Genomic DNA, 26,142 nt, shown 5'->3' on the forward strand with positions numbered 1-26,142 from the left:
CAAAAAGGAATGTTGACCATAACTCACCTTTTCCTGAACCTATCTGTTACTGGGTATCATCAGATTTTTTGGAGACTGTTATACTGGGGGTCGGACATTTTATCGAAATTGAGCAAATAAAAATAGAATTAACTAATTCAGAGGAATTAGTTAATTCCCAAATAATTTCCAGAAGCATCCAAACGTTACATGAGATGTTGGTGCATGAGCGAAAAACAGTTTAAAAGGTCTAAATAAATAAAAGGCTCAAAAAATTGTATTAACCCGAGAGCGATGTCTTAAGCATCTCTGTTACTGGTGCCGTTACACTACTACTAAGAAGATGGAAAACTAATGCAACCTCATTAGTTTAACATTATGTTTCAGCTGTACTTTCTTTATTTAATAGCAATAATTTTCTGCGAAGCAGAGGCCTAGGGATGGATTATAAAATAATTCATGAGGGCAGGCCAAGATTTAATGAGTCGATCTACAGCAGAAGCTAAACTTAACCATCGTGTCAGGATAAACTTTAGTTGCTCTTTAAACTCTAGGTGAGCAAACTCAAAAAACTCCTTCTGCTCATTCCGCTTAACTGCAGATCTAGAAAAATGTGAAAAAAAAGTTTAAAACAATAGCTTTAACATCAATTTCTAAAGTATCAACAGTATGGCGAAATGCAGTGTTAACTATATGAGCTAAACACCCTGACTTCAGTAAATTTTTGTTTTTCTCCCTAATGTATATGCTGACCGCTTTGTTTCAAAATTAGCCTTGGTATTGTCGGTTGAAAGTTTTAAAACTGACAATAAATCTAAGTCTAACTCAATCAATGAGTTAGTCAAGCAGTTTACTATAGAGTCAGCCGTCTTGAAACTTTTTGCTCTTTGATTTTCTTATTGTTCTTCATTTGACATTTTTTGTTTTATTTTTTCCCCTATAATGTCTTGTTTTGTAAAATATTGTTATTAGCTAGAATACGGGACTTTAGCCGTCCCGTATGGAAGTTCACCGGGACGCGGGACAAATTTTCAAAATACGGGACTGTCCCTTGAAATCCGGGACGTCTGGCAACCCTGAGTAGCACCCCGTTTGCACTGAGGAAAGGTGTTTGCTCACTTACTTCGAACGCTGTTTGCACTAGACAACGCACTTAAAGTTTAAATGTAAACCGCTCTTCAAATGGAATGGTAAGCTTACTGTTACTGTGATTTTCTGCTTCGGGAGAGAAGGAACTTAGATTCTATTCCTCTCCATCTGAGCACTGCGCCGTGGCACAGAATGAAATAAAATATTGTTTTCAGAATCGGCTATGAATCGCGGAACAGCCGTAGCCTTAATATCTTGTCAAGCCAATCTTACTTACATGTTTAAAAGACGTGAAAACTTTAAACGGCAAATTGTAGCATTAATTGGCCCATTTAATAACATTAAGAAAGGAGTAAATATAATTGAAAAAACATTCTAGTTGCTTTTCGTGATATTTTTTTAAAAATCATATATTGAAGAATAATGGATAAAATATGAGCACTGATATTTTTTAAATTGCTGCAATTTCTTTTCTTAATTACAATTTTTAATATAATTCATCTGTAACTACAATAAATGAAAATATATAGTGGCTTGATAAATTAAAAAAAAAAATCGACATTTTATTGATGATAATTTAGTTCAGTCTTTCTCAAAGTGAGCGATAGCGCCCCCTTGTGGGCGCTGGAGACCTATAGGGGGGCAGTAAAGGGCACAGGGAAGATTGGGTGGCGTTGAAGTGGTTTATGGGGGCGATGGCTAATTTAAAAATGTTTTTTGCTTTTAACAAACTTAACCACTCCTTTACGCTTAACGCGCGTTTCTTCGTGTAACGCCATCTAGAGGACTAGACAGTAACTATTTCCTGTCCGATAGTTGTCAAACTGTACCATAGATGGCGGTAAACTCCAATGCGAAGGGAGAAGTTTATTTTTTTTCTGGCCCTCACTCGTTGATTATTGATAATCTTAGCTGGTTATTTTGGTGATTAAATGCTGCTTATTGAGTACTCAAGAAAATAATGATAGATATTTTTGGTAGCGTTTTGAATGATGGAAATTTCACGACAGTAACAATTAACTGAAACTAAACGACAGTAACGGTAACAGAAAAGCAGTAAATGCACTTTTAAATACTTTTAACTATGTTTGAAAGCCCTAAAAGCTGCAAAGTGATCAAAAGCTGTACTTGTTATTTCGGATAATTAATCCTAGAAAAGTTGTGTTTTAATCCAATAGTGTACTTCATTCAATGTGAAAGACACATAGATGCAACCATCATTTGTCCGCCATATTGAAGTGGTTGAATGCATGTCTAAGGCAAAAGCGCATGCGCAGCAAGTCTTCTGTGGTTGCATGTTTTTTGGCTCCTATGCTCTATTTCCTGGTCAGTATTGCACCTTAGGGCACCATGCTTTCACCTTAGAGGGAATATATTCACTCGTCTGGAACCTTTGGTTATAACAGTGTACACTGAAAAAATTTTGTGATGAGAAAGAAACTCCACTGAAGAATATTATAACAGCTGTTACTACGGATGGCATTCCGGCTATGACCGGACGTCACAAAGGCGTCATAGCGTACTTAAAAAATAAAATTCCAGATGTGCTCGCTGTACATTGCGTCATTCATAGACAACATTTGGTTGCGAAAAATTTGAGTGAGCGCCTCTCTCAATCACTGCAATATATCATCAAAGCAGTCAATAAAATCCGAAAAAGCTCTTTAAATGACAGATTATTTAATCAGTTTTGTGTTGCTAATGATGAATATTTCAACCGATTGCTATATCACACAGAAGTGCGTTGGTTATCAAGAGGTAACTGTCTGACTCGATTTTACAATCTATTTGACTCTGTGATAGAGTTCTTGGAAACAAAGACAAAGAATTGCACGACAATCTCATCACTTCAAAGAATAATATTGCGTACTTGACAGACCTGTATAAATTATTTAATGATGTCTCTCATACGTAATGATGATTATTTAATGATATTAGAAACAAAGAGCTGCAGTTTTCTTTTGTCAAGAACAAAATTTTACCAACAGTGGCCATTGCTTCTAAAATGGTATAAAATGTATTACATTTATGCCAAAGTGTACTGAAGCCTAAAGTAAAAGAATAATTCACTCATAAAAGTACAGTTTATTTCATTTTATACAAGTAAAAGTTTTTGAAGCCAAAATGCGCAATAAAACTGCCAAGTGTATCCTTATATATTATTTCTGTAGCCTCTTTTTGGTTTCTACGCGAGATTTTCCTCAATTCTTGATCGATTTCTGTGATTTACAATTTATTTTAAAGCTTATCGTGCAGGCTACTGACGAAAAATAGACCCACGGTCTAAAAATTGTTTTTTCGGGCAAAAAAACCTGTTTTAAAGAACCAGAATTAGGTTTTCGGTTAAATTTATAACTTTAACTTGCACTGTTACCGACAGAGCTGAATAGCTTGATCGGCAGAGCATTCGACTGGTAACTAGGAGAATGCGTGTTCGGGCCCACTTCCGGACGATCTGCGTCAAAAAATTAGAAAATTATCGCGCATTACATGAACAATGAATAACAAAAAAGAGGGAATACATGAGGTAGAAACGCTCCTAGCTGTTATGAGAACTTGATGCAACACGAAGATAAATTGAAACTCAATTGTAAGGTTTTTTTTTTTTTTTTTTAAGCTTTGGCTCCAGGAAGAAAATTAAAGCATAATGTAAGAGAAAATATAAGTATCAGGTTTAAGATTTCAGACTACATTGAAATTGTTTTTTGTTCAGTAAAATATAATAAATCGTATGTTGAAATATAGATTATTCTAATGAGTTTTTCACTCTTTGTACAAATAAAAAAAATACTACCTCAATTTAAAGGGTAATATATATATTTTTCTTCTTTTTGCAAAAAAACAAATAGCGTATCACATTTTTACTACGTTTGAAAAAAGCTACGCTGAAAAAAGAACTTAGTTCAAATTATTTTGTATTTTAACCGTGCTGTTAAATGATGAACACGTGCTGCCATCTAAGACATAACGGTTCAAACAGCCTGCGATAACAAATTGTAAACATTTTCGAAAATAAAAACACTTCTTGGCAAAAAAAAAAATTCCAAATTACCTGAGGGGTTTTTTTTTCGGTAGAGCGTTCGGCTATAAACTGTTTGAACTTCGGGCCAGTTCGGGCTGTCCGACATAATAGCAAACTTACAATAATATTACGCATTACATGTACTCATAAGATACAACAGATAACACTCGAAATAAAATAAATGCAGTGGGAATGCTATTTGGTATTTCGACCCCTTTATGCAGGCTACAGTTATCATTCAGATAAGTTGACTGCTAATCGAAGGGTGTTCTTCCCTTTTTTTTTTAAAGCTTTGACTCCGTCCAGACGACTGAGTGTAATGTAAGCATAAAAAAAAGTATTAGATATACCTCAAGGGAATCCTTTTTGTGCAGAAAAACATTTTCATTGTCTACTGAAATGTAGATTTTTCTAATAGCAGTGTTCGAACTTTTGTACAAATGAAAAAATACTACGCCAAATTAAAAGTAGGAGTTTCAACCAGTAAATCTTTTATTATTTATTAGAATACGATATAAAACATAAAAATTATTATCAACTTCATTCGTAAGAAATCATTTTTTACTCTTCTGCTTTCGGCTGAAAAAAAAAAAAAATGTGTACGTTCGAAAAATTACACTTAAAAAACGGACTCAGTTCAACTGGTTTTGGTTTTGAATTTTATGTGTTCGATTAAAAGAAAAGCAAGTGCGGGATTTTAAGCCGTACAGGTTAAAGAAGCCTGCTATGGGAAATTGTTAAATATTCAAAAATAAAAACACTTATTTTTTCAACCGAATTTATTTCTTCTCTAGAATGTTTGTTTCAATCGCTACGTGAGATCTTCCTCATTCTTTAATCGAATTTCATGTTTTACGAATAATTTTAAATCGTATCATGCTGGCTAATGACAAAACATAGACGCATGATCTTATTATATTTTTTTCGGCGAAAAACTTTTTTTACTGTGTTTTATTACGCATTCCTTCAATGAATAGCATTCGAAATGGAAGGCACAGTTGCTAGGTTTGTTGGAGCGTCGTACTGTTAATCAAAATGGCGCCAGTTCGAATCCGTGCCACTAAATATCTCTTTAATGTTTTTTTTTTTCCGTCAGATGCTCACATGGTCAGGACTGTATTTGCCACAACCTGTTTTTTCACATGCAAAATTACTGATTTTTCACGTGTCACTCAGCCAAACTTTTAATGATATTTATATTTGCATTGAAAATACGTACAACCAAAAGGGGAGCGATGATCAAATTATCACAACGTTGTATTTAACGAGGTTTTGTTACTGATGTCTTCAAATTACATGCCTTTTCTTGTGCGCTTACTTTTTTCCGTTTAATTTTTTCGGTTTTTCTTCATAATATTCTTTCTTTGAAATTTTTAAAGAGCGAAATAACTTGTGAAACGATTCGAAGTACAGTGCGGAGTTCGCACGGGTCGACTAGTTTTATTTATTCTACAAAGATCTTAAAATGTTTGTTTGATCCTGTAGCACTTCGATGATGGTGTCATCATTTTGTACGGATCTCCTCATAATTTTCAGCATTTCCCTCGAATTCTCATTGTAAGACTGTTGCATTATATTAAACTGCTGCAACAGCTCACCTAAAAACTTCGATTTTTTCCCCCTTCAGATGCCGTCGCCTTCCTCTTCTTTAACCTCTGAAAAAAGTGAAAAAAAAAAAAAAAAATCAGGCAAAATACCTAAAATATTGTCTAAATACAAATAGGACAAGAAATTGTAATTGAAGATTCAGAAAGTTTTTAGCAATTGAAAATTTTCACATTTCAGACAACATAAGCATGTAGCTTTTTACTTCTGTGTAAAAAGAAAAAGAAGTACTATTGTCTTCACAAAAAAGTTACCACTCAAATTTCAACTCAAACAATTAAAGTGCTTTTCCACTATCCCCAAAACCCACAGGCGGGGCTCGTACTGAAAGGACATTTACCACTTTACTCTTAAACAGGCCTAGACTGCATATGCAAGACATGAAAGATGCGAAAACACAGCCTTTAAATAAATTTACCTTTTATAATAGATATTATAATATTTTCCAAGAGAAAAAAAAAAAAAGAGAAAAGAACAAAAGAAAGAAAAGAAACCTTAAAGTAAAATGACCATTTTTTAAAATTTATTTTACTTGTTATCAAGGCATTAATTTTTGCAACTTCAAAAGAAAACGAGCTGATGTGTGCATCACATGACTTCCTTTTACTCCAATTTAATGTCATTTTCTCAGTATTGGCAATTTTAATATGATTCAATTGTTTAGTCTCTAAATATCACCAACAGTGGCCAAATAGAAACCAGATTAAAAAAAATAACTAAATAAATAAACAAAAATCGTTAAATTTGTCGCCAAGTTGGCAACAAAACTTGGCGGCCAAAAGACTGGCGATATATCGCCAAGTTATAACACCACGTGAGTTTACATCGAAATTAACGATGATTTTCCCCCAAAAAGGAGCAAAAGACCCCCTTTGGAGCATACGAATGCAACCAAAAAAGAAGGTGCACAACTAGACCCCACTAGGAGTCTACGTACCAAATTTCAACTTTCAAAGGACAATCCGTTCTTGAGTTATGCGACATACATACACACATACGCACATACATACGTACATACAGACGTCACGAGAAAACTCATTGTAATTAACTCGGGGATCGTCAAAATGGATATTTCGGGTGTCTGTACGCTCCTAGGCACATATCCACGTGTGGTCGAGTCGAAAAAAAAAAACTTAACATTCATTTGGGGGTGAGCAAAATGGAAATTAAGGCCGATTTTTGGGTGAAAATTTTTTCGCGAATACAATACTTCCTTTTTTGTAAAAGGAAGTAGAAAAGAAAATTAAAGCATGATAATAATAATAATACCTTATACGCCATCATTTATGTGAATTGTAAGGAATGTGAAGTAAAAAGGAAAATTACCTGAGCTTTCCAGGTTTTCAAGGAAAATTTCGAAACACCCCGACTTTTCCGTCCCCCCCCCCCCTTTATTTTAAAATTCCATTAATTTTCAGGTTTTCTTACGTCATGGCAACTCTGTACAAGATAGTATGCATGTACAATGTGCATAGGGAAATATGTATATGTTATGGCAAAATAATATAAGCATGGGTTTTGGGGTAGCTGATATGTTTTCTTCTCCAGTACACACAAACTCCATGATGGTATAAAACTAACAAATGAATAAGAAAAACTATCCTAAAAGAAATTGTTGAGAAATAAATGTAAAGAAATCTGCTCATACAGAAGCAGATAGTAATCCCTTAATAATATGTATATATTGTCATAGTGTATGTTTAATTTTTTAACAACTTTATTTAGAGACCACCTCATACAGAAGCAGCTAGTAATCCCTTAATAATATGTATATGGGTCGTCACTCTTCAGAAAACGTAACTTTTGAACGCAAATATTTTTCAACTTCGAAACCTTTTGTTCTTACATGAAAGTGTTACCTACTAGAAGTAACCATAAACAATGGCCCAGCTAACTTCTTATTTTGCTCATAAATAAAAAAAATGCCTTGTTCGTTCATAGAAAAAAAAAGAAAGAAAAACTTGAAAAATTTAAAATTTGAGGCCAATTTAATATCAAAGTAGTAATTTTGTTAATTGTGCAAACAATTAGCTATTTTAATGATTAGTGGGAACATAATATTAAGCTCTCTTAATTGAAGTACGGCTTAATTAGTAGTTTCAAATGTATGTTAAAAAAAAGTATTTAGTACATTTGAAGATACACTGGCAATTTAAAATTTTGGTGGAATGCCTATTATTGATGTATTTCTCCTCCATCATTTATTTTCACCTCACAAATAATGACATTGATAAGGTCTGTCACGGGAGTGAGGAATTTCCGGCTAATATAGGCTTAATAGATAAATTTTTCAGGGAAATTTTTTTTTCCTTTGTGTTTGCAATTTGCACATGTTAAGCATATGAAAACATGTTCACTTTTTTTTTTTGCATTAATTTACATCCCTGAAATTCAAGTTCACGGAGGTGAGATGTTAGAATAACCATACTAAGTTTTTGAAGCAAATTCTATCTTTTTGTTTTTCGACAAAAATCTCACAACTTCAACTATGGTTGAAAATATACAAGGAGGCTCCCTTGTGTCAATAAATATAAATAATAAAATTTGATGTCATTATTGCCATGTGTTAACGAGGAATGGCATTTTGTGTTTAGGTAACGGAGGTGAGAATTATCTGAGTGACATGACTTCTTTTTTGTCCTACTAAAACGAACTAAAACTCAATATTAAAAAAATTAATTATTCGTAAAGAATTAGCATTTGACACTTGTGAAAGGAATAATCAATAAATAAGTATACACAAGTTATTAAGCAACATAAACAGCCACACAAGGTGTGTGACATGCCACGGAGGTGAGAATTCACATGTTGTGAACCAAAAATATAATAAAATAAATATTATTATTCAAAAATCGGTGGCAGGTTTAAATAGATATATTTTTGATGAAATTAAAAATCATTTCTAAATGAATTGTTCCTTAACGTTTTTACTGTAAAAGGTATGTGACAGAAAAGTTATACTTTTTGAAGAATGACCCATTCATTGTCATAGTGTATGTTTAATTATTTAAAAATTTTGTTTAGAGATGCACATGAGTGAAAAAAAATACGGTCACAGCTTTTAAGCCAGTGAACAGTGGTGTTCCCATAGGACATACTCCATACATGCCGTATACTCTCAAACATTTTTTTAGACACATAGCATATACCCTCAAGCTTCATAAATTTTCATATTACGACATACTATGTATATGATCATACAAATTTTGCGTAATGGATTACTGGGAGTATACCCTCAGACGAATTGATGGGAACATCACTGCCAGTGAAAACTTTTTAATTGTTATTTTCAAAATTCCTTTATATAAATTAAACATTACATGGTTTAAGGCAAACCAAATAATCAGCAATATGAATTTTTAAAAAAATGAAGTGATTTTTTTAAAATTGGGAACATCATTCGCTGTGTATAACATTTCCAAAAAAATTTACTAACCTGGGACACATCAGGATTTCCTTGATGTGACTGACGGACCAGCTATTGGCACAGGAAGTTCAGAAGATGGATTATCCACATCAACACCTTGTAATAGATCTGCAGCAGGTAACTGAAAGTTAAAAAAAAAAATACACGTTTGATTATTGAAGAACTACATGTGCAGGTTAACATCAAAACTCATAAAAAAATTCAACACAAAGCACGAAACTTGGATCCTTTCAAAGCAGTTTTATAATGACTTTTGAAACAACAATTGCAGACATGCTTCTGGAATGACAAAAAATGTACCAAGTGCGATTTTAGCCATTTTTGAGTATATTGATCAGATACTAGAAAGTAGATATTTGTATATGGGAAAGTAGGCTCCTTTAGTTCTGGACATAACTTCTTGTTTAATTTTACTGAAGTAAGATTTGGAGTCTGACGTTGAACCATCAACAAACTGGAAGAGATGCCGCAATGAGAGTTCGTTAAGATGTAAAAGGAAAAAATCCCAATGGAGGTGTCTCCGAAGCTTTTGCTCCAATTGGCAAGTGATTCCAGCTTTTAATCTAGTGAATTGAAAATATTTTAAAATGTGCATCATATGCATATTTAAACCATGTGAATTCCTTTTGATTTTCCCTGCATATAAACGAAATAGAGCTGATATAGAATAGAACAGAATAGATTTCACATCAAGACAGGCCAGTCATTCCGATTTTTCCAGGGGAGGGGGGGGGGATAAAGGACGTGAACTCAATGAAATTTTATCAAAAACTACAAAACTACGCCCACTTATATAGAAAAACGTTTGTCTTTTAAAGTAAGGGGGTTATTGACCTCACTTCCCTCCCCCCCCCCCCAACCCCTTAATGGAAGGATCTGGTTCAAGGGGTGGTCTTATGCCATTGGTATGATTAAAATTCGAAGTATTGCAACGTATTAGGTATGTAGCTACTTTGTAATGTGCCACTCGTATTTAAGGAATTTAATGTACAATTCTCAAAATTCAGGCCTCGTGCCACAGCAGAAAAAATTAACTCACAGGATTGAAATTTCATGCAGTTGTTTGTGTTTAGGAAGTAAAATCGTTTATTTAAATTTCAGTATGAATTTCTATTTTAGTCAACCCTGAAAGAGTTTTTAATACTGCATTCAGGTACCAAACAAGTTAATTGTTGCGTTGTTTCTTGCGGCTGGATGTACGTATGTATCTCTCATAAGTCATAACTCAAAAATGGTACGCTGTAGAAGGCTAAATTTGTGGGGTGTGCGTACGTTCCAGTTGTGCACTTCTCTTTTTGTTTTCGATCGGGTGTTCTAAAAAGCTTATTTACTCATTTTTTGTGGCTATTAGTTACTTATTTCAATGCAAAACTAATATAACGTCTCCGACTGACGATCACTTGGTGATATACTTCCGAATTGGAGACTATGGAAACATATGAGATGGCGAAACCGGTTTTGTTTCATTTTGTTAGATTCCCGTTGAATTGACGGTAATTTTTAATTTTTCGATATTTGTAATATGAATCACAGCATTGCAGTAATTTTCTGTATCGCTTCGGCGGAGCTACAAGTTTGAAACCCGCCGAAATACATTCTGGGGCCCTATTTCTCTATCACATAAATTGTAAACATTTATCATAAGCATTTTTGTAACTCCTGCGGTTCCCCTATGGTTATGGGGCCTCTCGCGCAATTGCAACATTTGCTATATTTTAAATCCGCCACTGCACGTCAAAACAAACTCGGGTGCAAGTTTTAAAAAGGTTTTTCTGCTCAATGTTTATGATTATTTTGAACTCTATTTTTGCGACTATCGTAGGTATTTCCGAGAACACTTGTGTGCCCCTCCTCAAACTACCCTCAATTTCTGAAATTAAACTCTAGTTGTACTTCTGAGTTGTTTAAAACTAACACTATTCATAAAATTAGAGATTTTTTTTTTCAAGTTTTATCTATTCTTTAGGAAGAATTTAGAGCATTAATGTAAGAAATTTATTAAAGACGTTTTGAATAGTGACATAATTCGGAAATCAAAGGGATTTTTGAATTTTTTCTTCGGAAGTGCTGAAGTAGATTCAGAAACCCTTCCGAGGCGTTGGTGGTAACGGTTTTATACTAAAAAAAATGAGGCCGAAGTTTTGAGCGAAGTTGAATGTTGTGAATTACTCCAAAATCAGAGGGTGACCCCCCCCCCCCCAAACCACCCTCGTCGTTTCAAGCATTTCTTAAATAATTAGCGATTATTTATTTTGGTCAAGAAATGTTATTTTGGGTATTTCTTATGCTTGTTTTACCTGTATTTCGTAATTAGGCATCTTTTTTGCATCATTAATAGCGATCGATTTTTTTTTCTGTTGTAAATAACTATTTTTATGTGTTATGCCTTTTCTTTAAATTTCAAAAAATTATTGTTAAATTGAAAAATTTAATTTGAACTTGTTTGTAGTGCTTCAAAAAATATTAAACAATTAAATTGTTCAATATTACGTGTGCAAACATCAGATCAAGTAGTATATGTATTCAGCTATTAACTTGGTGTAAATATTGAGTTTGCTTATTGTAGCTGCGTTTTAAGAACCTTTTTTCCGTAAAATTTATGTCACTGTTATAGCTCTTATGAAAAATGCAAACTTTCCTGCACATAAATTTTAAATAAGTAGAAAAATATTCCTGTTATGATTAAATATTGTAATTTATCTCTTACCTTTTTTGTTTAATTTGATTATTAAATGTGTCTACGTGCAATCTTTCCACTTTAATTGCGTAATTTGTTGACGGTTTCACAGTTTTATTCTTTTTTTTTAATAATGATTGATCAACATAATTTAATGTTTTTTAACTATGTTTAGTGCACTAAATCCATACATAATTAGAATATTACTAAAATCTTAGATATATGTTCAATTAAAAAAATCAATTGGTTATTAAACAGTCTCTTTTTTTTTTTTTTTTTTTTGCTGTTGTTCTTTGTCTTCCATCATACAGCAGTCGAAAAAAGGAGAAGCATAACTGCACCCTATACAGATTGTACGTAGTACGATCCACAAGTTTGGGGGACAAGCTGTATAAAATCTTACCTGGAGTAGTTCACATTACCGAAGCACATCCACCTTCAAAAGGTCACCTTGAGGGACTATGTACTTCTGCCAGTGTTCATATAAATTTTGGAAACACTCCTGGAAGCCACTTTTTCGCTACATTCTGTGATGCAGCTTTATCTTCTCCTGACGGAAGAAAGCGGCGTCCATGCAAATGTTTTTTTTGCTGAGAACAGGTAAAAGTCACACGGAGTTAAGTCCGACGAAACGCTATGTTATTTGTTTGCCATATCAGACTATTGACCAATCGAACCGTGCATCCTCAACGTGAAAGTCGACTTCTTCCCCACGATGAAGTTAAAGAAGCAGTGCAAGATGCCTTACAGGAGGTTGCGATAAATGTCTCCCAAGAAGCCTTCTAAAAGCTATACGAACGTTGGCATAAGTGCATAGTCGTTCAAGGTGACTATTTTGTAGGTAGATGTACTTCGGTTATGTGAACTATTCAGGGTAAGGATTTATACAACTTGTCCTCGAACTTTTAGATCATGCTACGTACGTATGAGTTTTCAACTATTTCATAAAGTTTTTGAGAGACGCAACTTTACGCACATAAAGACATCACAAGAGAATTTGCGATAATTAACTAAGGAGACGTTCAAATTGGATATTTTGGTCATCTATATGTTCTTAGGTACATATGCATGTACAAATGTGCCGAAAAAACTTGTGAAGTTTAAATTGGATAATCGTAAAATAGAAATTTAGGTCGAAATACTGATTTTTTTTTTTTTTTTTTGTGATTACAATTCCTTATTCGGAGCAAGGAAGTAAAGTGAAATGAATCAATGATCCTTTAAATCCCTGACAATCTTATCAAATTATTTCTGTTTAATTTTTTTTTTTTTTGCCATCGGCCAACGGCATCGGCAATCGGCCATTTGGAGGAAAACAATCGGCCATCGGCAATCGGCCATCATTGAACAATCGGCCCATCGGCCAAAAAATGCCATCGGTCGAGCCCGAGCAACCATGCTGCCAAAGTTTTCGCCAAGCCTTCCACCAGTCACATGATGTATCCATGAACCAATTTTTTCATCAGCAAGTCTGGAGAAGCTCGGTCTACTCTTATTATTACTCTATGATATACACTGACGGGGGAAAAATCACACCACCAAGAAAAAATTATTTTAGAGTAATGAAATTTTGACAACGTGTTTGTCTAGCTCTAACATGTTTAATTGATTAAATTTTCAAAATCACAGGTTAATTTAAGCTCAAGAAAATGCATTTCAAATGGGAAATGCTGTTATATTAATAGCCGGTGTAATCTCCACAGTTTTGAATTCAAACCTGCAAGAGTGCATACATTGTGTCATAAAGGTGCTGATTGGTCACTTGTGATATGAAGCTCCGTGCTTGTTGCATTTGTTATGTCAATACAGGGACTGTCGGTGCTGACTGTGGATGATGCTGGAGTTGTCACCGAATTGTCCACGTGCTCAATTGTAGACAGATCTGGTCATCTCGCAGGCCAAGGTAACATGTCAACACTCTGAAAAGCACGTTACGTTGCCACAGCGGTGTGAGAGTGACCGTTATCCTGTTTGAAAACTCCCCCTTGAGTTCGGTCCCTTAATGGCAATACTGCAGGTTGAAATACCAGGCTGACGTACAGATTTGTGGTCACTGTGTTTCAAATAACTAGGAGAGTGCTCCCGCTGTCATAAGAAATCGCTCTTCAGGCATAACTACAGGTATAGGTAAAATGAGTGTAGACCGCAGACAGTTTGGAGGCAGGCGTACCCCTGACCTCCTTCTGAAAAACAGATGACCACCACTGGCACGAAGGCAGAATCTGAATCCATCAGAAAACCCAACGGATCTTCACTCGGTCTTCCAATGAGCTTTTGCTTGACACTACTGGCGTCGCAAACGAGTCTTGGCGTCAGTGGAGTACACGCTACAGAGCGCCTGGCTTGGCGCTGTCCACGAAACTAGTCCTCGGCTGGAAATGACTGAGCTGGTGGTGTAGTTCGTTGTGTCCCTGTGGTACCAACTGCAGCCCGAATTTCTGCCGTAGACGCAGTATGAAGTACCACTGCAGTACGCCGAATACAGGGGTCTTCCCACTCAGTAAGGGCCACGTGGCCGCTCGGAACTAGATTTTCTTGAGGCAGTACCTATCCCTGGATCACTGCTCTTAACAATCATGCGCAGTGGATACATTCCAGCCAAGTTCTTTTACAATATCGCAGAAAGAAAATCCACCGTATCGTAGCCCTATTGCACGATCTCAATCAAACTCGGTGAGCTACTGATACTGCCTTCTTCGTCTTCTTAAAGGCATTCTTGTTTAACATCAACTAAATACGTCGAATTTCACAGAAAAATAACGCTAACGAACTTTATAGCCCGCATTTAAAGCAACAGTAGTTGAAAAGTTCTGAATGGCGCTACTAACACCACACTCATTCGCGAAATTAATTTCAGTAGACGTTTACTTTCAGATGTGTATAAATACGCCTACCAAATTTCATTTATCTAGTGCAAGACTTTCTTGATGTAGGGATTTTTTTCCGGCAGTGGACAGCGGCGTACCTAGCATAGGTGACACCCGGGGTGGTATTTTGTGGTGTCCCCCCCCCTATAAACACATACACAAAAAAATAATAATAATAATAATATTTAATGTAAACATGAAATTCTATGAACACATGAAATTCGTACAATTTTTTATACACAACTACACATGGGCGCCCATATGCAAAATTGTAAGGGGGGACTCGGATATTTTCCCCATGGTTTAGCAGGATATTTTCCCCATGAAAACTGATTTTTGGACAGATTAGAATCATTAAAATTTGACATTTTTAATAACTTAGTCATTAATGACTGGAGAAGAAGTGCTTTTACATTTTGGCAAAGAAAAAAGTACTAAAAGCAAGAAGTTGGGAGGAGGGGGGCTCAAGCCCCCACTTGCACCCCTATGGCGTCTATGGGGTGCAATGGTGTATGTACATTTGACTTTTTTACGAAATTTTTAGTGGGCTGATGTACAATAGACAAATTAGAAACTATGAACGCTTTTTAAAAACTTGCCCTCGACGCCAGCTCACAGGGCGCCGAGAGGTTAAAAGGTTAGGAGTGTATGAAATCGATGGCTGCTTAATTATTTCAAACGCTTCTCAAACACAGTGATAGATAATGAGGTTCAGTTTTATTGAAAGAAGAGGAAGTCACAACCAGGGCTGTGGAGTCGGACTGATTTTTGGGTGAAGGGATCTGGAGTCGTTATAAAACACGCCAACTCCGACTCCGAGCTTTTTTTTTCTTTAATTTTCACTGATTCTCCTTGCATTTTTTAAAAAACTGACTACCAATTAATTCGATTACATGTATAAAAGCCTACTAATAGGAAAATAACTGCCAATAGCAACCAGCTGACTCGATTGTTTATCTGATTTTCAGTAATAGCCAGCTACGCTGTTCCCTAGTTTGCTTGTTTTTTAACATTCTTGAATTAATAGCAACTGTCAGCAAAGGGTTTTGTTACCTAACATTTTATGGTAAGTGTAATCACTTTTAAACAAAAATAATAACATTTTTTTTTACTTCGATCTCAGTTATAAAATTGCAAAAGGAATGTATCCCTTGAGCAAGTCGGAACCCGTAGCTCGGAAGGAAAATTAGGGTGTTCTGTAAATTCAAATAAATGTTGGCTTGCGAAAGCGCAAATACAAAAGATATGATAAAAATATATCTGTTTTTTCAATCTAAACACTATATCTACGAGCTTGATTCTCACTAAAAAGTATGAAATAAAACAAGTATATGATTTCTTGGTTACAACACTCAATAATTGCAGTCAATCTTAAAATCTTCATATTAAGATTAATTCTAAACGAGCCAATAAAATTAAAATTAAAAATTGAGCGAAGAAGAAGTGTAGGAAAAATGAAAGCTATTTGTACATAAGTGTGTAGCTGCATTTTCTGCAAAATTTGCTTCATGCGTACATGTACCCCATATCTCATCATATAGGGATTTTTTTCACATATAAAGCATGTATATTTTTTATTAACTCTGAATTTAACTTGGGGTGCCATCCACCAGATGGGCCTCAGCCGGGGCTGACAGCCTACCACTCAAGTAAGGGTTTCTGACTTAGCAAGAAAAGCGTTTTTTTTTTCTCTCGAGTTATAACTTTCAAAAATAAAAAGAACACGATTTGATCAACATCTATTTTTTAAAAATTAATGAGAAGCAAATTAAACTTTTCAATTTTTTTAAAAAATGAAAGGATTATGTGATTTCAATTTTAAAGTCATAATTATAGGAAAAATTTGATTTTCAAATTTAATTTCTGACGTTGTATGCGTCTTAGGATTACAATAAAATACAACGCTTAAGTTTCATAAAAAGAAATTATTATATCAATCTCTCTATTGAGGTTTTTCCCCCTTCTCATGAGGAAGGAGGATGAATTGTAAAAAATAAATATAAAAGCCATAGTCTTAGTCGGGGTCGGCCATTTTCCTTCCGACTCCGCACAACTAGGTCCAAGTACTGACAATATGAACCTAATCCTGAGTATAGTATTCACTCCATCCTATGTGGAGTGGAAACGAAGGGGGAGTGGTATATTTCTTAAAAACTTGCAATTCCACTTTGGGTGTCACTCCCCCCCCCAAGATGGGTACCACCCGGGGAAGACCACCCTCCCCCCCCCCACCCGTAATGACTCCACTAATATGAAAAAAAAAAGGTAAAAGAATGCCTCTATACACCATCTTGGTTAGAAATTAAATTTTTATTCTAGACGCTAACCTAAATGTTTGAAACATTTATTTTTCTAAATTTAAATTTTGTTAATTTTAAATGTTTTTGATAAAATAATATTCTTTTGTTTAGGTGATGCAGGAGCAGATTACGGTGTAGGTGCAGGTTACGGTGTAGGTGCAGGTTACGGTGCAGGTGCAGGTGCAGGTGTACGTGCAGGTGCAGGAGCAGGTGCAGGAGCAGATGCAGGTGCAGGTGCAGGTGCGGGTCCGTCTAGGAATGGGGGCATTGTCAGAATTGGTACAGACACTGCAAGAAGATCAGGACCAGGTAAGTAAATTGCATAGATTAATCCTGTGCATTAATCAACTGTTAAGGTTTCCTTATCTAAATTCGTAAGTAGCGCTCCACAAGCTCTACTTTAAGGTTTAAACCCATCTGCTCTTAATCACTAATTTCATATTCATTTCTCTTACATTACCCATGAAGTGTATTGCGTTGTTCTTTTAAAAATATAAATTTCTGAGACGGAAGGTTAAGTTACTTAATTTAAATTTATAGTCTGAACAAGGGCTTCCCTAACTTTTTAGCCAGCGCACCCTCTTTCGCAGACCAATATTTAGAGCGGAGACCTTTATAAAAACTTCTTGGGGGACTGTCCATAAATGATGTCATACTTTTGTTCAACATCCTTGACCCTCTCCTTTGTTTTTCACAAAATGTCACACTTTACCTTACCCCCTCTCTTCCCCTTGGCACATGTCACGCTATTTTTCATTAGAATGTTATTATAAAAATGTGTGATGTCCCTCTTGCTACCTTCTCCCTTCCCTTATCGCAAACTAAAACAATTTAATCCCGCTCCTCCTCAAAGCATGACATCATTTGTGGATGGACCCTTGGCAGGTAGTTTGCAATGCATAACTTTATTTACAAACTCTGAATTACAAAAATCAAATTGATCGAACAGAAATAAATTTGTTACAAAACAAAGAAAATTTAAAACTGAATCCCAAAGTAGGGAAAGAGTGAAGTTGTTTTTTTTTTTTTTTTGGCACAATTTTACTACACATATTGGGTGTAATTTTTTGATTGCTGCTCGAATATCAGGTTCAGAATCTAGACAGCTTCGGTATTTAGTTTTGCAGAGTAATCTTTTGATACATTTTGAGCACGTTTTAAACACTTTTTGAAATCTGACACTTGTCCCCCTTTTTAGAACACTTTGAAGCACATTTTATGGAATTGCTTTGAAAACATTTCTGAGAAATATTTTCGGAACTTTAGTTCACTTTTTTGTACACTTTTTACAGTACGGATGAACCACTCCTTTGACTTTACCAGTAGTTGCTGTTAATTTTACCACAATATCATGAGGTAAAATTAACAGTCGTCGGCAATGGACGGTCTTCGACCAGGGAAGGCTTTCCTTTTTTCCGGCATTCTCGACAACAAACGACAGCGATTCATTGAACAAAATTTCTAGTGGTATCATGTTGAGACATTCCACTTATAAAAAGAGGTGTTAATTATATTTGTACGAAAGAAAGCAATGTTTTCACTTTCTTTTAAACGGAGCAAATTCGGAACTTTTTCTGAAATGAAAGTCTTCCAAACGTGATTCCAACGTGTACTGGGAATTTTGCAGTGTGGTGGCTACATGGTCTAATAACATTGTATCTCGAGATATTAGGATGTCGTGTTCAAAGGAAAACTCCATACGACGAAGGAGAAAATTATGAGTTTCAAAATATAAGAGCATTATTTAAATGTCGTTTCACGTGTTTAAAACATTTTCCCCCAAAACTTGCGGCAGACCTCCTGCTACTGCTTGGTGGACCCCCAAAGGGTTCACGGACCACAGTTTGGGAAGCCTTGTCTAAAGTAAATACACCAAGAATAACAACTTAAGATAGTCGGGGAAAGTGGGGCAAAGTGAAGTGGTGAAATATTTGCCCTGCTACCTATCTGATAATATTTTAACTAAATAGTAGCACATGTAATCTATTTCTGTTAGAAAAAAATACCACCGAAGATTAAGGCATATGATAATACAGGCTATCTTCAAAAATTGATACTCAATATTGTAATATTTTGTTTCAAGTCAAAAATTAGTTTTTTTGTTATAAAATGATAAAGTTCTTGTTATTAACATTTTAAATACAGTAGAATCTCTCAATAAGGGACACTAATAGAACCCGACATTATATCCCTCAAATAGAAGTTAACAATCTTTTTCCCCTTTCCCTGGAAAAATTCAAAGCAACGGGCCTGTCTTTAATTTTGTAAACTCTTAACACAAATTATTATGCAAAGTTTTCTATTTCAGGGTTAATTTCCTCTGCTCTGGCAAGAGGTCTAAATTTCAACGAAAAAAGAAAAACATATTACTTCCTTTTACAAAATGGAAGTATAGCATTCGCGAAAAAAATTTCACTCAAAAATCGACCTTAATTTCCATTTTACTCATCCCCGAATGATTATTGAGTTTTTTTTTCGACTCGACTACACGTGGATAAGTGCCTAAGAACATATAGACAAGCGAAATATCCGTAGTGACGATTCCCGAGTTAATTACAACGAATTGTATGTATGTGAGGATATGCGTACGTGTGTATGTGCGTATGTATGTCGCATAACTCAAAATCGGCATGTCCTAGAAAGTTGAAATTTGATATGTAGACTCCTAGTGGGGTATAGTTGTGGGTGCATTTGGGTGTTTATAAAGGGGTCTTTTTCCCCTTCTTGGGGGAAATCATTGTTAATTTCGATGTAAACTCAAGTGGTGTTATAATTTGTCGGACACTTGGCGATATATCGCCAGTCTTTTGGTCGTCAAGTTTTGTCGCCAATTTGGCGATTTTTTTAAATTTCATTTAAATTTTTTTAAAAATCTGTTTCAATTTGGCCGCTGTTGGTGATATTTAGAGAGTAAACTATTGAATCACATTAAAATTGCCAGTAATGGGAAAATGACATTATATTGGAGTAAAAGGAAGTCATGTGATGCACACATCAGCTCGTTTACTTCCTTTTCCAAAAAAAGGAAGTATTATTTTCGCAAAAAAATTTGGACTCAAAAATAGGCCTTAATTTCTATTTTGCTAGCCCTCGAATGAATGTTGAGTTTTCTTTTGTTTTCGACCAACTACATATGCATTTTTGCGTAAGAACGTATAGTTATGTACGTACGTATGTATGCACGTATGTGCGTATGTATTTCGCATAACTCAAAAACGGTATAGGAAGTTGAAATTTGGTACGTAGACTCCTAGTGGGGCTAGTTGTGCACAACTTTTGGTTGCATTCAGATATTCCTAAGGAGTTCTTTTACACCTTTTTGGGGGAAATCGTTGTTAATATCGATGCAAACTCAAGTGGTGTTATAATTTGTCAAAACAGTTGGTGACATATCCCAAGCTTTTGGTCGCCAAGTTTTTTTGCTAACTTGGGGACAAATTTGGCGATTTTTTTTTTTTTTTTAATATGGATTCGATTTAGTCACTGTTGGTGATATTTAGAGAGTTAACAATTGAATCACATTAAAATTGCCAATAATGGGGAAATAACATTAAATTGGTGCAAAAGGAAGTCATGTGATGCTTTCATCACATGACTTCAAGAAAAAACATCAGCTCGTTTTTTTTTTTTTTTTTTGGAATGTTGGGGTGCGGCCATTTTTCGACCTAATTTGACCGTGCAAGCTCGCATGACGGTGTCCTTTGAGGGAGCACATTTCACTTTTAGGAACAGGAAATAATTTGCTGGTGCCAAGTCGGGAATCACGGGATTTGAGGGAATCGATGGGATGCCGTGTTTTGTCAAGTAATCGGTTATCTCGGAGCACCGACTGAGTCTGCTGTCTTAGATGGTGTGAACCGTCATCTTATCAAGGTCAATACGATCTGCGGTGCGGGTCATGCACACTCCTCACAGGCGGTCTGAATTCAGTCGGTTCTTGAAGTTGTCAGCCATTCAATATGGAGTGGGTCCTCGAAATTCTCTAAGCCATCTTTGAAGAGGGCTGAGAGATGTATTTGAAGATGGCCATCTTGAAAACTGCTTTTTGTGACATCCTTTCACCTTCGAATATTTGGAGAATTATGTCCAGCTTCTCCGTACCCGTAGTCCAACCCAAAATTTGATGGCGCACCCCTGTTGAATCGTTCGTTGCATATTGCACAAGTACCGAGTCACTCGACAAGCGTTTATTCAAAACACGATCTAGCATACAGAAACGCTCGCAGGCAACTGGCGCATAGCGCATATTCGAGGTCAGACTCCCCACTATCAAGCATACCCGATGGGAAAGCGTCGTGACGTACAGTCACAAAAAAAAAAAAAAAAAAAATGTTCCCAATGTTTTTCATACAAACCCTGTGTCTGACACGAACCATTTGGAAATACTTTTGACTCTTCCATGTCTCAAAAACTATTGGATCTACTTTGGAAATACTTTTGACTCATCCCATGTCTCAAAACCTATTGGATCAACGCGTTTCAAATTTTGTTTGTCTTACAGAGCTCTGTAGAGCACCTGTAACTCCAAGTTTCATGTATATATCTCTCATAGTTTCGGAATTGCTAAGATCTGAAAAATGTCATTTTTATCACTGATTTGTACACTCACTCATGTCACTTTCTAGTGTGTTACGTATTTGTAACTGCCAAAACTGTATGAAAAATTAAATTTTTTAATATTTAAATAAAAGAGCCTTTAAAAAAGACTAAAATTTCCGTTAAAATGGGAATTAATCCAACACAACACTAGAAACAGAGTACACTAGAGAGTGTGGTGTTGAATAATCCGTCAAATAGTTAAATTCGCAAATGTAGAGTTTAACTACATCAATTTGCGGTGATTTAAGAAGTTAGACAAAAAGTTAGAACTTTCCTTTCCTACTTCGGAGTAAATAGTAGCCTTCAGACTATTTGTGATGGTAACGTGATTGAAAAAAAAAATGAAAAAGTTCCCATAGACACAGTTACTGTCATTCACTAAGCTTAAGGTATCCGACTACGTTGAAAAATCCATTTTCGACCAAAATTCGCTTTTTCTCAAAATAGTTTTTATTCAACAGTCCCATTCTTTAAGATTATAAAACTTTTTGGTTTTTTAATCGACGCTCATTAGAACTCACGTTATAAGCATTTGAATACTAAGTGTCTGCAAAATAACACGTGTTAAGTCTAATCTTTACTTACGTTTTTTGAAGAATGCAATTTTTGCTCGATACTGGCTACGGAAAACATGATTTTGCAAATTCTATTCAGTATTCAAGCATGAAATTTGGCATGCCTGTCTTGTAAGTGCTTGTGAGTGGAATAAACCGCAGATTATGTAAGTGCTGAAATATTTTTTGATTTATAGCCTTTTTACCGAAAAAAGGTGACTCATTTTTGAGAAATTTCTGGATAAAGTCACGTAATTTGTCATAAACCTTAAAGTTCTTGAAATATTTCTTAACTTGCGGTCTGTTTTATGTGTAGCATTTATACATGTGAATTAATCTGAGCAAATTGTTTGTAGCTAGTTAATTTTCATTAATACATTGTTTCTCCTAACTGGTAATTTTCAGGCATTTTTGCCAAAAAATTACCCATTTAAAAAATTATTTATATAATGGTTTATTTTTAAGCAAAATACATGTTTTAAGATCATTCTGCTTCTAAAAAAAACATTAAAATTATTTCATAACAGTGTTCTTAAAAAAAAACTGCTCCGAACCTAGTCGGTTACTTTAATAGCAGAAACCTTGACAGTGATTACTTCTTTTATGAAGTTCAGTGAAAAAGGGATGGGTTATTGGAGTGGTTTTGAGCTGGAAGATTTTTGAAAAACGATTACAAAAATTAACATTGTTGAGGTCATAGTTTTTACTTAGCAGAGCCTGTATATCAGCTTCCTAATAAGCTACGGAATTTAGACCAATCAAAAATAATATCTTTCATGATACAGCAGTCTGATGCACATAATTTGTTAAATTTAACATTGTTGAATAGGTACAAAGAGATTGCGTATTTAATAATAAAAAATAAAAAAGTCTGATGCACTTAGAAAATCTTCACAAAAGGCTGAAGTTCAACCGACTGTTCTTCTTTTTTATTCTTTTGACAGGCTGTCTAATGTGAAGTCTAGGTCATGAGAAAATGAACTGGGATCTGATCAGCTGCACACCTTCAATTATAATCATCATAATCTATCAGTCATGATTATTCATTATTATTGTGCAGTACAGTATTGTTATAACGGTGCTGCACTAGTATTATTGTTAGTTTTTCTGCTTGTAGTACGCATAATAGTGTACTTCATACTCTTCTCTCCTACAGATAATTAGTTTTGCACATTTACACTTTTTACTCTTCTTTTAACAAGCTGTTTGATGTGAAGTCATGGTCAGGAGAATATGGACCACGATCTGATCAGCGGCACATCCCCAATTGCCATCATCCTAATTCATCCCCAGTTATGAGCATTAATTTTTATTATTATGCAGTACAGTAATATTGTGAAGGTGTTGCACTAGTATTACTGTTAGTTTTTCTGCTTGTAGTACGTATAATATACTGTACTTCATACCCTTCTTACCTACTGATCATCAGTTTTGCGCAATTACGCTACTTCCTCTTCTTCTGACAAGCTGTCTGATATGAAGTAGTCGTATTCAGGAGAAGATGAACTAAAATCTGATCATCTGCACATCCCAAATTATTATCATCTTAATACATCAGTCATGATTATTCATTATTATTGTGCAGAAAATTATTACTATAAAGGTGTTGCACTAGTATTACTGTTAGTTTCTCTGCTTGTAGTACGTATAATATACTGTATTTCATACCCTTCTTCCACTGATAATTAGTTTTGCGCATTTACGCTTCTTCCTCTTCTTCTGACAAACTGTCTGATGTGGCGCCATGGTCAGGAAAAGATGGACCCCGACTTGATCAACTGCACATCCCAAATTATCATCATCTTAATCCGTCAGTTATGATTATTCATTCTTGTTATGCAGTACAGTATTATTATAAAGGTGTTGCACTAGTATTATTGTTGGGTTTTCTGCTTGTAGTACATACAAATACTGTACATCATACCCTTCTCTCCTACTGATCATTAATTTTGTGCATTTACAGTTCTGTATTGCGTAATGATGAATATCGCTGCCTTTTTAGCACCGATTTCTCTCCCACCATTGAACACCAACTTTAACTTCAAATTTTTTGCCAAATAAGTGCCAAAATACTATGCTACAAAATTGTATAACAGTGATACCGCAATACCGCTTTAATCTTTTGCAAACTATAGCATAAGGTAGATTTTATGTATGCTTAAGACTATAAACGTCGATTACAAAATTCACACAATATTTCTACGCCATTACCTCTGAACCATTTCATTGGCTGCTATTTCACCATAATTAGATTTATATAGTATAATAAGATACGTTTATGAAGAAACTTATGGTTCTGACGTTGCTATAGGTAGCTCAAGTGGATCATATAATAATTTTGGAACTGGCGGCAACAATGGAAACCCCGAAAGAAGTACCTCGTATTCAAGCAGTTCTTCTGGTAACAGCAGAGACTACAATTTCAGGAAAGGCTACAATTATGACTCTTCGAGCTCTTATCCTGGTTCTAACAATGGTGGTGCAGGATCAAGCTCTTATAGCAATTCGAACAATGGTGGTGCAGGATCAAGCTCTTATAGCAATTCGAACAATGGTGGTGCAAGTTCAAGCTATAACAGATTTTCGAGCGGTTATGGGGCAGGTTTAAGCTCAAACAATGGAGGATCAAACAATTTTGGCTATTTCGGACCATCAAACAGTGGATCGGCAGGAAGTTACAGTAGTTCTGGAAATGGTAACAGTCCGGGCAATGCAGGAGCAGGTGGAGCTCTGGGTTCTTATAACCAGGGACCTGCTGACTCTTCACGATCAAATAGCGGTTCTTCAGCGGGAAGTGGAAATAGTGGTTCTGCATCATCAACTAGCAATACTTCATCCGGAAGCGGAGGAAATAATGGTAAGTACTTTTTTAAATATCTTTCTCAAATCAAACATTGGAAGTACAGTAGACCCTCGTTTACGCGAGTTTATTTTACGCGGTTTAAGATTTGACACCTTTATTTTATTTTACGTGGATACATTTCTGTTTTACGCGGATGCGGCAATGCAAACAGATAAAACTTTCCCCTCTTTAAAACTCCAAACTCCTCAAGATTACAGATTACGCGTAATCAACTGCATTTTGGTGTGCTAATAATCGAGCTTGGACCACTGGAGACATTTTATGCGATTGGTTCCAGGCCTCTTTCCAGAAGTAAAGTAATTAAACTCACTCAGTTCGGAACTCACTATAAGAATAGCTTTTAGGAGTGACACAGGAGGTCAAAACCAACGAGGAAACCGACGTCGGTGACGCACAATCAAAAACGTTCATATTGAAAATTTTCAGCCATTCCTAAACAATAGAAATGATCTTTCTGATTTGTTAATGAAGGAAGATTCTATCATGGAAAGTGTCAATGAATGTGCTTAATGCTCTGCAAAGAATTACATAGAAAAATTCTTAATGACCGACAAAAGACTATCATAGCCAGCTCCTAACAGAACACGAAATTAATTTATGTTTTCTTTATGCATGTTGTGCATAAAAGTCGATATAAGTACATATTAAACTTATTATACAATTAGTCATCACTAGAATGAAGTATTTTGTTATCTACGGAGCCTAACCCCTATTTTAACACTATTATTAGGTCTCAATCTACGCAGTTTCGATTTACGCGACATTTCCGTGAAACGTAACCCCCGCGTAAAACGAGGGTCTACTGTATGCATCTAGGACTAACAGTTGCGAAAATAAAGGTCTTGCAGGTTAAAACGGAACACCCTGTATGCATTAGAGTTGAGCGAAAAAAAAAACGAAAACATTTTTTACGAGTTGCTATAGCGCAGAAAAGTTGCGATTGGAGAAGACTTAATATATATATATATATATATATATATATATATATATATATATATATATAAATCTCGTGTCTCGATGTTTATTCGGGGTAAACTCCGAAACTACTCAACCGATTTTTCTCAAATTTCATATATATGTGTCATTTGGTCCAACTTAAAAGATAGGATAGTTTTTATAATTTTTTATTGCAAATTTCATATTAATTATGCAATAATAGT

At 35.2% G+C, this 26,142-nt stretch overlaps 1 protein-coding gene across 2 annotated transcripts in view; it reads left to right on the plus strand.

Annotated features, from left to right (window-relative positions):
* The window catches only part of LOC129234531 (uncharacterized transmembrane protein DDB_G0289901-like), a 224,433-nt gene that overhangs the window by 113,802 nt on the left and 84,489 nt on the right, over nucleotides 1-26,142 (plus strand). For both annotated transcript variants that reach the window (XM_054868543.1, XM_054868544.1), the window contains exon 3: nucleotides 24,431-24,976. In XM_054868543.1, coding sequence (XP_054724518.1) covers nucleotides 24,431-24,976 — 546 coding nt within the window. The remainder of the gene's footprint in view (nucleotides 1-24,430; nucleotides 24,977-26,142) is intronic.

Source organism: Uloborus diversus, chromosome 1 (genome assembly GCF_026930045.1).
Source record: "Uloborus diversus isolate 005 chromosome 1, Udiv.v.3.1, whole genome shotgun sequence".
Classification (NCBI taxonomy): Eukaryota; Metazoa; Arthropoda; class Arachnida; order Araneae; family Uloboridae; genus Uloborus; species Uloborus diversus.